The sequence below is a fragment of the Tachypleus tridentatus genome, chromosome 10 (assembly GCF_004210375.1).
Source record: "Tachypleus tridentatus isolate NWPU-2018 chromosome 10, ASM421037v1, whole genome shotgun sequence".
Taxonomy (NCBI): Eukaryota; Metazoa; Arthropoda; class Merostomata; order Xiphosura; family Limulidae; genus Tachypleus; species Tachypleus tridentatus.
Window position 1 is genome coordinate 38,621,394 of NC_134834.1, and position 15,422 is coordinate 38,636,815.

The following is a 15,422-nucleotide window of genomic DNA, read 5'->3' on the forward strand; positions in this document are numbered from 1 at the left end:
ACCTGAGTTTTATATATGAACACCGATAGGCATTGTAATTCACTTCGGACAAGTCTCCAATTTATTGTGTTACGTATTACTAATTCAAATAACCAAATATTTAGTTTTAATTTAGAATTTAATTAAATGTTAATACGTATTAAATTTATGATATTTACCAACAAGATTGATGCACACAATTTTCTTTTTTAACACATAATTTCAATATATAAACAACAATACAATTTATAATAACGATTATTACTAATAGTTATTACAAATGATGGTTTATATACAACAAACAGTTTTACAAACTGGCAAACAATACTGAGTCTTGTAACTGGTCTAGAACTGAATATTTTATCCATGTTCATGAAGAGCAAATTAATTCTTTGTTGATATATTTGCATACTTCTTTTGACAGCTGGCTAAACTTGAAACACCTGTAAGTTTTCACTGACGACAGTATGTAATGTCCTTTTAGAAAATTCTAACGTCCGAAGTGTTCATTGAAGTTGAACTGTTTGTAATGCTCGAAATTTATAAACGTTCTTGGTCAAATTCTGTAGGCTTCCGATTAATAGACGTTAATTACAATTATAGCATCCGAAGAGTATAACACTAACTGTAACTGACTAATAATATTCTTCTTTCGGCGCGTCGGTTTTATATACCAATTACGCGAGTTTCTCGAAGTTTCAACAATGTTCGAAAACATGGCGTTTTCCCGAGACAAATATTGTTGATTCTTTCTCTCAAAAATCCTATACAAATTTAGAGAACAGGCGGAACTTGCACAACACATATTCAACAATATACGTCACGTGCGAAAAAGTACGCTAAAACAAGCCTAGGTATTAAAATAATCGTATAACGGTAAATCCGTTACAACACTGAATAGTGTAATTCATGCAACTAAAAATCTCTGAAGTAATCACTTGATTTATAATTTATGTTTATTTGAAAAACTAATAAGTTCAAATGAAAGATACAGAATAGAATTTCTGGTTTGTAGAAACGAAAGCATGACTATGTTTATTGTTTAAGTTTCACGCAAAGCTACTCGAGGGCTATCTGCGCTAACCATCTCTAACTTAGCAGGGTAAGACTAGATGGAAGGGAGCTAGTCTTCATCACCCATCGCTAACTCTTGATCTACTTTTTTACAGACGAATAGTATGATTGACCGTCACATTATAACGCCCTCACGGTTGAAAGGGCGAGTATGTTTGGTGTGACGGATATTCGAACCCGCGTCCCTCTGATTACGAGTCAAGCGCCTTAACCACCTGGCCATGCCGGACACAATTTATGCAAACAAAAATTTAAAAAAAGAAATATTATATCTCGAACTTTTTATTATGTCATATCAATAATATTGTTGCATGTAATTAAATCTACATATTGTTGATGCGTTGAAACAATGACCTTATCACCCTCCGTTTACAGAACGACTACTCTTCGTAACACTCTTTTGTATTTGTGTGACCACGTGACGACCTTATTATGGCCTAACAATTAAAGTTTATCGAGCCTGACGTTGCTACCTACACAGTTTGTAAGAGTGTGGATAAAGAGTAAGTCGTTCATTTATTACATTTAACTGTAGCAAAATAAGTGCCCTTTACCGAATGATTAAGGCATGTAAAGTAAATTATTAGTTACAATAACTGCTAAATTCAAATAATGGAAATATGTATGTTAAAACAGTTGTCTTGTTGACTTTTAAAGATAAAGCAGCAGGTATCTTGTGGAACTTGTCTACCTAAAGTAACACTACCCTTGGTAACAATACCATCTTAGCTAATAGAAACACTGTAAAAGTATGTAACACTGTCTCTCAAGATGGCTTGTATGGATATTAAAACGTTTATTAAAATGAAGTAGACAACAACGTTTCTATCTTCTTAGGTAATCTGCAGGTTAACAAAGAGAGTTTGCAACTGACTGTTGCCGGACACACTTCGAAGGGACGAGAGTATAAACGGGCACGGGATTGTAGGTGGCGTTGCAGTATATGTTAGGTTATTAATTAGTATAGGTATAAAGATGTTCCTTTACATTGGTTTAATTTTCTTTTTAGTTGTAATAAGTAATGCTTCTTTCATTTTGCATTTGTTTATATTTGCTTCCCTACTTAGTATCTGGGTGTTTTCTGTGATTGATTTGTAGTGTTCAAAAACGTTTGAAGGTATTTGTGTGTGTTCACTGAATCTGGTTTCCATTTTTATGCTTGTTTCTCCAATATAAATCTCGTGGCAGTTGTTGCATTGTATTTTATAAATAATGTTGGTGTTGTGCTTGTCAGTGTAGTTTTTACGTAGTGTGAACTTTAGTTTTGTACCTGGTTTTTGAATAAATTTGGTGTTTACTGGAATGTTTTGCGTTATTATAAGTTGTTTTTTTTTCCATATGCTGGTTATTTTTTCGCTGGTGTCGGGAATATATAGTATTAAACAATCTAAAGTTTTGTAATTTGTTGTACCTTGAGATTTTCTTACCGTTTGTTTGTTGTTTATCTAGGTGTGTGTGTATAATTTTTTCAACGGTTTTTGGAGGAAGTTTGTTGATGTTGATAAAGTGTTGTTTTTTTTTGTTGATTTCATCGTCAATTTTATCGGGTGAACATAGTTTTGTGGATGTTATCTGTCTAGTTCGCATAACAACTCATTTTTCGCCAATTTTTATCAAAATATTTTATTGTACTATGTAGAAATCTATCTGGTATAGTTTGTGTATTTGAATATTTGTACATGAACTTTGAGGAAGTGGTTTTAGGTACTATATGCTGTTGTAATTAATGTATTTATAATGTTTGGAGTTTGGTTTGCAATTGTTTTTCACTTACGTTAATCTATGCAGGAGTTGCATAGTCTATTACTGGTCTAATATATGTTTTGTGTATTTTAATAATGTTTTCAGGTGTTGTTCCATAATTTTTACCAGTTAGACTCCTAGCATAGTTTATTCTTCGCAAAATTTTAGTTTTTATGTTATTTACAGGTAAGTTTAGAATCATATGTTAGCCCTAAAAATTTTGCAGATGAAGCAGTCTGGAGAAGCTCTCCGTTCATGTAGATCTGGGGTTGTACTTTTTGATGTTTCGTTGATTTTGAAACTATCATTAATTGTGTCTTCGCTGTGTTTATTTTAATTCTATATTTTGGCAATATTCACTTAATCTGTTTACTTGAGCTTGTATGTTAGTGGCTGCTATTTCTGGTGTAGGGGCACTTTTCCAAATTGCTACATCATCAGCGAACTGTGACGAGTATCCATGATTTGGGTCTTTAAGTGGCATATTATTCACATACATGATGAAGAGAATAGGACTAACCACCCCTCCTTGAGGGACACCAGCTTCTGAAGTGAAGAACTTCGAGAAAGGTCCCTCTACGTTTATTCTACATTTTCCATAAAGTTAGACAACCAGCGAATAATTCCACGCGGTAGTCCCATTTCATATATACGGAACCGAAGACCACTGTACCATACAGTGTCGAATGCTTTCTCAATATCGAGGAAACAAGCGACAGTGCATTCATTTTGGCCCGGCATGGCCTAGCGCGTAAGGCGTGCGACTCGTAATCCGAGGGTCGCGGGTTCGCGCCCGCGTCGCGCTAAACATGCTCGCCCTCCCAGCCGTGGGGGTGTATAATGTGACGGTCAATCCCACTATTCGTTGGTAAAGAGTAGCCCAAGAGTTGGTGGTGGGTGGTGATGACTAGCTGCCTTCCCTCTAGTCTTACACTGCTAAATTAGGGACGGCTAGCACAGATAGCCCTCGAGTAGCTTTGTGCGAAATTCCCAAACAAACAAACAAAAAAGCATTCTTTTTTTTATTAAAGCTATTTATTATCGTTTCAGTTAACCTAATTTAATGATCTGTTTGTCCATATATTCTCTACATCCGTTTTGTTCCTCTGGTAATTTTGAAGTAATCTCCAAAAATGTGGAGAGTCTATTACTTATTATTCTTTCAAGGATTTTGCCTACACAGCTAGTCAGGCTGATCGGTCAATAACTATTTGGCCTATTGGCTGGTTTTCCTTCTTTGCGGAACATTAATATATTAGCTTGCTTCCAAAAAACTGGGATGTATCCAGAGTATAGAGATAAATTAAATATAGTGGTCAAATAATTTTGGAGTGCCTTTTTTGAGAAGAATTGTTTGTATTCCATCATTTCCCGGTGCTTTGTTTTTTGAATTTGTGATTGCTTGTTTGAGTTCAGTTAGTGTACTTTTTTTTTGGTAAGTAGTTGGGTATTGTAGTCATATGTGTTATTAGTGTTGCTGTTAATAATGCTGACTGGACAATGTGGTTTGTATAATTCTATGTTATTTGTTACATGTAGTAATAGTTTTCATGTCAAGGTCATTGTGTGTTTTAAATGTGTTTTGTAATTGATGTCTGAAGGCTTCTGCTTTTTCTTTATTAGTTTGTGCTAAGGTGTTGTTATGTTCCAGTGTTGGGTATTTTCTTGTCGTGGGTTCATTTGTGAATCTTTTTAGGTGTAACCAGAACTTTCTAGGGTCGGTTTGTTTATTTAGTTGAGAGCAGAAGTTATTCCATTTTTCTTGTTTTAGCTGTTTAATTTCTGTTCTAATTTTATTTCTAATGTTGTTAATTTGTGTTTTTATTTCTTGTTCTCTTGTTGCCATGAATAGTATTTTTAATTGTCTTCGTTGTTTTATCATTGTTAATAGTTGTTTGGTTGGTTTCCATGCGTTGTTTGTTGTTGTATGTTGTTTTGGTACCGTGTCCGTAGCTGCTTTTAGAAGGCACTCCATGATTATTTGACTGTAAAAATCAATTTCAGATTCGTTATTCGCTGTATGGTTAATTTTATCTGGTACTATGTTGTCTAATACTTTTTGAAATTCTTGCCAATTTGCTTTTTTATAATCAAATTTGTCTTGTCTATAGATTTTATCTTTATGGGGGGGGGTGAGATCGAAGACACACCATATTGGAAGATGATCGCTGTCAACATCTTTTCCCACATTAAAATTTATTAGCTTTTGTCTAGCATTAAAAGAGGTGAGACAGATGTCTAAGATATCATTTGAGTTTGTTGCATAGGTAGTATGCGTAGGTGTATTATCGTTAATAAGGGTTATGTTGTTATCATCTATGAATTGTAATAGGTGTCTGCCATGCGAGTTTGTAAATTTGCATCCAAAGTTCTTATGTTTGCTATTCAGATCACCTATTACAATTGTATTTTGGTTGTGGGAAAAGATGTTGTGGATGAGATTTATGTCTATGCACTTAGTTGCACTTATATACCTGCTACTGTTATTATCGAGTGGTTTTCCAAGAGGATATCTACAATTATATTTTCATTATTACTGTCCATTTTGATTTCAGTAACGGAAAGGTGGTTTTTGTATAATAACATAATTCCTCTGTTGGTGTCTTGATTATTTGTTTTATCTTTTCTTATTGACGTATAGTTGCATATTTTGAATCCAATCTTGGGATAAATTAATGTCTCACTTATAATAATAATATCAGGGTTAGTATCTTTTATTAAGTCTTCGATCTCGTGTTTCTTGGAAGCAAGTGCACCTTGGATGTTGATGCTTAGAAGCAGCGAACTCACAGGAGCGCCGCTGTATTTTCAAATTTTCGAGGGAAACACATTGATATTGACATCTGTCGGACACTGCGTGAACTACTAGCTCGAAGTAGTTCACAGTTCTAACATTAGATCGCGCTTCATTCTTTCGATGACGTTCTCGAATGTTTGAGATATGTTTTTGTTTACTTGTACTTCCGGTTACGCCAGAAACTTCTCGAACTTTCTCGTTTCATAAATTTTGTATATAAATACGTGTCGACATTCCGGGTCCGTCAGTAATCGAAATAACTAAAGGGTATTGTAACCAAGTGTCTGCGAGATCTAGCGAAGTTTAGTGAATTATTCTGTTGATTTTTAGTCCTTGTGCATAAAAATGGAAAGACTTTTGTACATTAATAAGAAGTGTGAGAGTGAAGAAAAGGATGGCAAACTACCGAAGTAAAACCAAAATCTAGATAACTGTCTTCATATATTCGATATTTCCGTTTCTTCACATTTTTGTTACTGGTCTGTAGTTTGCCATCCTGTCTGCAGTATGTATTATGTCTAAAAGTTTTAGCTCCAGAGTGCATGCTTCCAAGTAAACTAAAATGCCACTTAGAGACCAATCATCCTAACATGGCTAGTAAATCCCGTGATTATTTTACCAGAAAGTTAAAGGAATTGTAAGAACAAAAAGGTACATTTTTGAAACAAGCATCAATACCAAGTAATACTTTGCTAGCATCCTACAAGGTGGTATATAGAGTCGCGAAATGTAAAAAGCCTCACACCATCGCAGAACTGATTTTATCAGCTGTAGTGGATATGGTGAATATTATGGTTCATGAATCTACAGGAAAACTGCTTCAAAGGTGCTTTTATCCAACAATACTATCAGTCGTAGGATCCAACACATGGCCGAAGACCTCAACGATAAGCTAATTGAAAAAAAAATGAAGGGGAAGAAATTCAGGTTACAGATAGATAAGGCGACGGATAGTAACAAGGATGTTCACACGAGTTGTTACACACGGTTCGTGGATGGTGACCAAATTGTGGAAGACCTTCTCTTTTGTAAAACTATCACTGCAGGTACAAAGACTAAAGATTTGTTTGAGATCCTTGACACTTTTATGTGTGAAAACAACTTAGACTGGACTAAATGCGTTGGCGTCTGTATCGATGGTGGTCACTCTATGTTCGGCTGTTATGGAGGATTGCAGGCACTTACACGAAGTAAAGCTCTTGATGCACTATGGGCCCACTGCATAATCCACAGGGATAGCCCTTGCGTCAAAGCACCTATTGGTCCACTGAACCTGATGGTGAAAATGGTGAACTTTATAAAAACTCGGCCACAGAAGGCGAGGTTTTTTTAGGAAACTGTGAGGATATAGGGTCTGAGCACACATTTCTGTTATACTACTGTAGCTCACGATGGCTCTACCTTGGGAATGTACTGTTCCGTGTATTCGAATTATGACAAGAACTCTATTCTTATCTAGGAGAAAAAGAACACAAATGTACTTAAAACTTCTTGGATATTGATTTTTTTTATCAAAATTAGCATACTTGTGCAATACCTGTGTGATCTCTTCGAAAATCTGAATGCACTGAATCTCTCTCTGAAGGAAAGCAACACACACATTCTGAAACTCACAGAGAAGGTTTCAGCCTTCAGAAAAAAAGTTACTACTGTGGAGAAGAAATATGAATAAAGATGGTGGCAAATACTGTTTCTCCCCGTTGCAGCAGTTTGTTACATCCAAAGAAGTTGATTTGACTGATGAATTAAAATCTGTTTTTGAGGAACACCTCACACAGTTCAGTGACTGGTTTGAAAATTACTTTCCAGAAGATATAAAGAAGTTTGCATGGATCTAATATCTGAATTTACCTCGGCAGAAGAAGAAAATCTTATTGATCTGTCTCGTGACAAGACTTTAAAAACAAAATTTGGAAACATAGAACTAACTGAATTTTGGATATCAGTAAAAGATGAATATCCGCTGCTAAGTGCTAAAGCTCAGTGAATCCTAATTCCATTTGCGACGTCATATCTCTGCAAAGCTGGGTTTTCGGCGGTTGATGTGATAAAAAGCAAGTACGGCGCAAAAATCAATGTGGAACAGGAAATAAGGGTGGGGGTGTCCAATCAGATTCTAAGGTTTGAGAAGCTGTGCAGTGCCCACGTGTCATAAAAAGCAAGTACGGCGCAAAAATCAATGTGGAACAGGAAATGAGGGTGTTCAATCAGACGTGGTGCACACGTCCCGTTAGTAACTGTGATTGTTCAAAAATGAAATAAAAATATTGTTTTTACTTTCAATTTACATGTACTATTCTGTCAAACGGCTACTAAGTTGTTAGGACATAAATAATTATTAAACATTAAGATGTGTGCACCTAACTATTTAATAAACGGAACTGTTATGATTTTTTTTTTTTTCATTTTGCCTATAGGCGCCGTTAAAAAATGATGAGACACTTAGGGCACCGTGAACCAAGAAAGTTTGGGATACGCTACAGCTTCACCTCATTTGTTTGTTTGTTTGTTTTGAAGTTAAGCACAAAGCTATACATTGGGCTATGTGTGTTCTGTCCACCAGGGGTATCGAAACCCGGCTTTTGTGGTGTAAGTCTGCACATATATCACTGTGCCACTGAGAGGCGTCAAACAATTATGAAAGAAAGAACAAATGTAGAAGCACATTCATATTTAGGCAAATGCAACCAATATAATAATAACTTAAAATAAGTCATTCTAAATATTATGGATAATTTTGAGATGCAACTGTTTTGTTACTTAGTGTCTTTTTTTTTTATTGGAGAAACACACCTGTTAAGTGTGTGAGGGAGTGAATTATTTTATTATGTTTTTGCGAGTATGATTGGGTTTATCGTTCAGCTATTATTTACTTCTATCATCTAGTTGTTGTTGTTGTTTTGAATTAAGCTACACAATGGGTTATCTGTGCTCTGCTCACCACGGGTATCGAAACCCGGTTTTTAGCGTTTGAAGTCCACAGACATACCGCTGAGCCACTAGGGAGCCTAACATTTAGTTTAGCTGCATTAAAACACTAACCGTTTAATTAAACATTTGTATTTCGAGTAAATTTGTGTATATGATGAAACTGACACCGACTTTCCTAGTAGTGGCATACAAACACTATTAATGTAGCAGAAGAGTATAGAAATATATGATGACATGAGGTTGTACTCTCGTGATTTATTTAGTGAATAAATTGTTTGTTTTTGAATTTCGCGCAAAGATACACGAGTTAGCCGTCCCTAATTTAGCAGTGTGAGACTAGAGGGAAAGTAGCTAGTCCTCACCATCCACCGCCAACTCTTGGATTACTCTTTTACCAACGAACAGTGGGATTGACCGTCACATTATAAAGCCCCCACGGCTCAAAGGGCGAGCATGTTTGGTGCGACAGGGATTCGAACCCGCGACCCTCAGATTACGAGTCGCACGCCTTAACACGCTTGGCCATGCCGGGCCTCTTTGTGTTCGTAAAATGAACTCTTACAAAACATTGCATTTTACTTACTACATAGACTCAGGGTGCTACTTGTTGCATTTTCTTTCTGATTGGTTTTGTTTCTCCACCTTCATCCATAGTTTTTTTCCTTTGCCCTTACACACAGGGGATATCTCCGTTTTTATAACTCTAATTTCACGATATGAATAGAAATTTATTATCAGAATCTATGAATATTTTGCTCAAAAAATGATCATTTTTTAGTGTCACTACACTACTTACATAATGCCATATAAATCAAAATGCAATTCTGGTACATTCAGTTATACTTTTAAACAAAGTAATCAAACCTCGAGCCGATATAGTCCCGGCGGAATGGTATGCATTTCACATTTATCTGTATAACGCCTGTATCAGTTTTGTTATCGAGTTTTCTATCGAATGTCCATCTACCCATTTTATACGTCTATGTGAGAACATATTACATGATTCTGTCTTTTATCAGTCTATCCATCTCTTTTTCGTCTATTTACCTTATGTACACATGCATACTTTTAGGTCTATGTATTTTAGTCTATTTAACTATTTTTTTGATTAAGCTATAAGTTACTTAAATGAAAAAAAAAGACATCTGTAAATAAAATCTAATTTTATTTTATTTCAAATTAATCACTGAGAAATGTTTACAAGCTTTTCATCAAAAATTTTAGAACTTTTTGTCAGCTGCTTCTTCGTAAAAACTTCGAGTAATCGTATCAATTATTTTATTCTCTTTTTATCTTGTCTTCAGTCTTCATTTTTTGAAGCGCCTCCTCATGAATTTTTCATAGTTTTCTACTTACTTTCTTTTTTCTTTCTTTAAGGTCATAATACACACCATCAGTTAAAGATGTCGGAGAACATTGTTAATTACCACTCCACGTCTTCATTAAAGAAACGAGAGTAAGAGATGAGACCTTCAGTTCTTTTTCCTACCGACTGGTAATCCTCTTCCAGGGAGGAGTCCATCACGATAGGCTAATATGAAGTTCATACAACAGAAATTAATCTCGACTTAGTTTTAAATATCAACTGAACTGTGCTAAAACATTTACTTAAAGCATTATGAAAAACAAGCCATACATACATACAAAATAAATTATTGTATATAAATACGTTAAGTAAATAAATCTGTGAAAGTAAAAAAGAAAAGAAAAACTCGATCCCGTATTTTTCCTTATCTAACCCAAGGAAACATAGCTCATTAGTATACATTTACACTTAATATATAGTTATTTGCTTAATTACGAGCTAAAAATATTTGCACTATGATAACACTGAGACTAATATCTAGTGTTACAACAAACATTACTTTTTGTTTGGAAATTTCGCACAAAGCTACTCGAGGGCTATCTGTGCTAGCCGTCCCTAATTTAGCAGTGTAAGACTAGAGGGAAGGCAGCTAGTCATCACCACCCACCGCCAACTCTTGGGCTACTCTTTACCAACGAATAGTGGGATTGACCATCACATTATACACCCCCACGGCTGGGAGGACGAGCATGTTTAGCGCGACGCGGGCGCGAACCCGCGACCATCGGATTACGAGTCGCACGCCTTACGCACTAGGCCATGCCGGGCCACAAACATTACTAAAGTGCTTAAGTGTTTACTCTGAGAGATAATTATCAAATTTGAATGGATTTCTCAATTATATTCACAGTTGACGTGATAAAAACAATTTTTTTTCGGATTATATATTTTTTACGAAATTAAGAAAAGTGAACTGTTTATTTTGAAAAGTAAAATAAAACTTCGAATTTTAAATCTATATCATCACAACAAACATCTTAATATCATTGTTAATCATTTGTCTTGGATCATTAAATACTTTATAACATGTTTTGCAAAATAATCCTACAATTCATTTTCTTATGGAATGGAATAGAAAAAAAAAATCAAAGTTAAAAATCGTGTTCCGTTTTTCTTATATCGTTTGTGAAAAGTTGAAATTTTAATTAAAATAATGTTTTTTTAAAAACTAAGATATTCAAGAAGTATATTATATTTAACCTGAACAAGCTCTTATGAATGGACAGACCAGGACCCAAAGATATCAGAATATCTATCTTCAATTCAGGGAGGTTCGGGCAAACAAAAACACCCGCTACTCTTAAGGTAATAGTGTAATTGACTGACTTTTTTCCTCTTCTTGCTCTCACATCTGAAAGTAAGAAACTTGGTCATCTGCATATCACAGAGTCGAACCTTGGTTCTAATCCTAGACATAGGACACTTGCTCCTAATTTAAAACTAAAAGGACTAACATATTAAACCTTATCATTCAGATATACGATTATACTTACGTAATGCAACGTAATTCTTCACTTATGATTATATACTTTTTAACTTTGAAAATTTCCACCTGTTTCTAAGTAACGTTATAGCTGTGATTGTAACAATAAGTAAACATAGCATTATTGCAGTTTTTATGATAATTCCAACAAGAGCAGCCACCCTTTCTCCGCCACTCCTTTCATGCATTTATATTGGATAACATCAAATTTCACCTTCAGAAACTCAGGTAATATTTCTCAGATCCAGGTTTGTCATTATCTGGAACATCCTTTGTAGTGTAGTGTGTCCTCGAAATTCTGTACAAATCCGATCATACTTTAAACAGTTATTAACTCAAAACCGTGAAAAATGCTGTATCTACCCATTATGAAAAATGACCCGGACAGAATGTGTGTAAATTTTCATGTACATCGGTTTATTATTTTTCGAGTATTCGCGTGGAAACTCAAAAACACACGAACCCGATTGCAATACCCTTTCCCTTCCCATTCGAGGTGGAGGATAATACTAATAAATCTGAAGACGTGCAACGTGTAATAATAAATCTGTGGACGTGTAATGCAAATTTTAAATGTTGTGATACCCGCGATGAGCAAAGTACAGACAAACACAAAGCTACAGAAAGTTCTAAGTTTGTTGTTTTTTTAAGTACCAGTGTCTCAGAAATAAGTTTGAAGGCTTATGAACTAGAAATACTGTTAGATATTCGAGGTGTACACAGCACACCTTAACTTTACACTAACAAAACAAGTATGTCCTTTCATCGGTTTGCGCGTAAGTGATGTTAAATTTCGCTAATCAACTATAATAGTACAAAAGTTTGCGGTAGGTGGTATTGATTAGTTGTCTTCTCTCCTGTTTGCCACTCCTAATTTAGGGACGACTAGCGCACATAGCTCTCAAATTGTTTAGTGTAAAACACACTAAACTAGCTAATCTAAAAGTTAAGTATTATTGTAATTATTCTTCGCCGGCTTTTGAAAAAAAAACAAAATCAACGTATATACCATAACTTGTATCAAATAATTTTTTATGATCAATGTTGCGTATCTGTCTACCCAAAGAGCTACGAACTGAACGAAATGCGTTATCAGTAATGGATTTGACTAATTCTATGTAGTTGAAGTACTGTTATTATTATTATACTTTCTTTTCAATCGTTAAAGGAACCAGGTAAAGAATGTAGTGTTTAAAAACTCATATAAAAAGGCTTAACACTAAATCTTACAACAAGTTTAGTTGCAAGTCAATAATGTACTAATAGTAGTTTTTAATAAAGTTATAGATTTACAGCTCTTTGTTAAACGTTTATAACCCTTTATACAAAATTTCTGTTACAATTACAAACAGTAACTGAACCGCCTTTTCAATAGTTTCGACTGTTAAGGTCTCATGAACGCAATATGATAACACGGTGTGCGCGCGTGTGTGTATACACACAATATGACATAAAAACGTTTTACCCGCATTAAAATTTACACTGAAATACCTTGTTTTGAAAAACATTATTTCGTAACATACTTACCACATACACTTCTATTACAGAATATATATTTTTCTGATTTTAATCTGTGAAGGCTAACTCTCGCAGGTAAAGAAACCAACATCAAAAGAGAATAAAACTAAAGTCAGTCAAATAATACTGGCCAATCTGTACAGCTTTTATTACACTACATAATCAAATACTAGTGTAGATAATGTACCATTTCAATATTTCCTAAAGAACATATATTAAAGGTCACTTAACAAGCGTTAATTACTAGTGTACGCAGAATTTGTTCGAAATCTTGGTGTAGTCGTATTGATATTATTATAAAAAATTACGAAATTAAGTTTATGTGGCACCTTTTTGGAAAGGCAATTTTATATAAAAAGCAAACAACTTGTGTATTATAATGATGTATATCCACCAACACTATAAAATTATTAAAGGAGTGTCTGGTTCGGTCTCTATTTTCGTTAATAACAATCAGGAACTCCTAACTGTGCAAAACACTCAAAATATTTGCCCCGTTTGTTTAGTTTGTGAAAATAATGCAGTTATTTTCATGTACTTATAAAGATAAAACAACAACACTATGTATAAAGCTTTTTCTAAACATTATATCCCGTGGAATTATGGGAAATACCTTATTACCACACCTCAGCAGATGATCACTCTTTGCATCTAGTGAGCTTGAAACAAAAAGACCACCTTATAATTTTATTTACGGGAATAAACGTGCCGCTAAGTTGTACAGCATTTTCTTACTCTAATAAAAGTTACTTCCTTTCAGTTTTATTGTCTTATACTTTATAAATAAATCATAAATATCAAACCTGTACAAACTATAAGAAAATATTTAACTACAAATTGTGTAAATACAATTTCTAATGAGAGCACTGAGTCGGTGTTCTACTTAGTCATTTTAATCCTGGCTTGCTTAAACGTATTGTATTATTATGCAAGTCAAAAGTAATTTCTATCAGTTTCCCTATGAAGATATGATACAAGTTATTTTTAATTTAAAACTTAAAGACAACGCATACCTTGTCTTCTTCTTTTGATTCAACCTTCCTGAGAAGGAAACAAAGAGGAGAATAGATTATATTCATAATACCCAAACTTCTGATTACCCAAGGAAATCCCACCCACTGTACCAACTCTCCACCAACAAGAGGAGCTAAGAAAAAAAAGAAAGAAACAGAAATAGAAATATTTTCAATTAGAATGATGTTACAGTACCATATTTATTTAGAGTAATTAGAATGATGTTACAGTACCATATTTATTTAGAGCAATTAGAATGATGTTACAGTACCATATTTATTTAGAGCAATTAGAATGATGTTACAGTACCATATTTATTTAGAGCAATTAGAATGATGTTACAGTACCATATTTATTTAGAGCAATTAGAATGATGTTACAGTACCATATTTATTTAGAGCAATTAGAATGATGTTACAGTACCATATTTAGAACAATTAGAATGATGTTACAGTACCATATTTAGAACAATTAGAATGATGTTACAGTACCATATTTAGAACAATTAGAATGATGTTACCGTACCATATTTAGAACAATTAGAATGATGTTACAGTACCATATTTAGAGCAATTAGAATGATGTTACAGTACCATATTTAGAGCAATTAGAATGATGTTACAGTACCATATTTAGAGCAATTAGAATGATGTTACAGTACCATATTTAGAACAATTAGAATGATGTTACAGTACCATATTTAGAACAATTAGAATGATGTTACAGTACCATATTTAGAACAATTAGAATGATGTTACCGTACCATATTTAGAATTAGAATACTGTTACAGTACCATATTTAGAACAATTAGAATGATGTTACAGTACCATATTTAGAACAATTTCAGTTCAAAAGTATAGTTTATAAACAGAAGAAACTACACTACATATTAAAGTATGATTCGTAACACAGTAAAATATAATATGACAGAAAAATAAGGGTCTGCAAAATAGAAATTTCACGTACAAATGAATTAAAAAAATTACACAGACACAGATAGTGAACAAATTTAACGGTCGTCTTCGGACAGCTAAATTATTCCGGACTTCAGAGCTTTTCATACTGCCTTACACGAGCATTTTAGCGTTGAACCAGGAAGATGCAAGCAATGCAAGAATATTATCGATGAAATGATAATTCCAGTGTTATTTTCATGCATCTATTGATTGGCTCTGCCTGCTCATTTCAACTTTCAATCACATACAGATCTGTTTTCATTTCTGAGTCATGCACTGCACACTACGAGCCCCGATTAGCGTGAAACTTCCACAAATATTGTACCTCTAGCTGCACACACTCAACTAGAAGGCTCATTTCATAGCTTGTCTTTCAAAGTATGCGTAATACTGCGAGGAAATCCTCCAAACATGTATGTACCATGGAAGAACTCTCCATGTTAGTAACATCCCTATTCAAAATAATACAACGTACAGTGTGTGGCAGTTCAACCAACCACAACTGACGATTGCTACATTACTGTGCGAAAGATTTTCTTGGGTGGAAGTTAACTGTTCCA

The 15,422-nt window shown here is 34.3% G+C and overlaps 1 protein-coding gene across 2 annotated transcripts in view; it reads right to left on the reverse strand.

The window, feature by feature from the left end:
• Positions 1-9,672: 9,672 nt before the first annotated feature.
• The window catches only part of LOC143229092 (synaptic vesicular amine transporter-like), a 60,960-nt gene continuing 55,210 nt past the window's right edge, over positions 9,673-15,422 (reverse strand). For both annotated transcript variants that reach the window (XM_076460910.1, XM_076460911.1), the window contains 2 exons: positions 13,905-14,038; positions 9,673-10,055 (listed from right to left, as the gene is read on the reverse strand). In XM_076460910.1, coding sequence (XP_076317025.1) covers positions 9,948-10,055; positions 13,905-14,038 — 242 coding nt within the window. In that variant the 3' untranslated portion in view covers positions 9,673-9,947. The remainder of the gene's footprint in view (positions 10,056-13,904; positions 14,039-15,422) is intronic.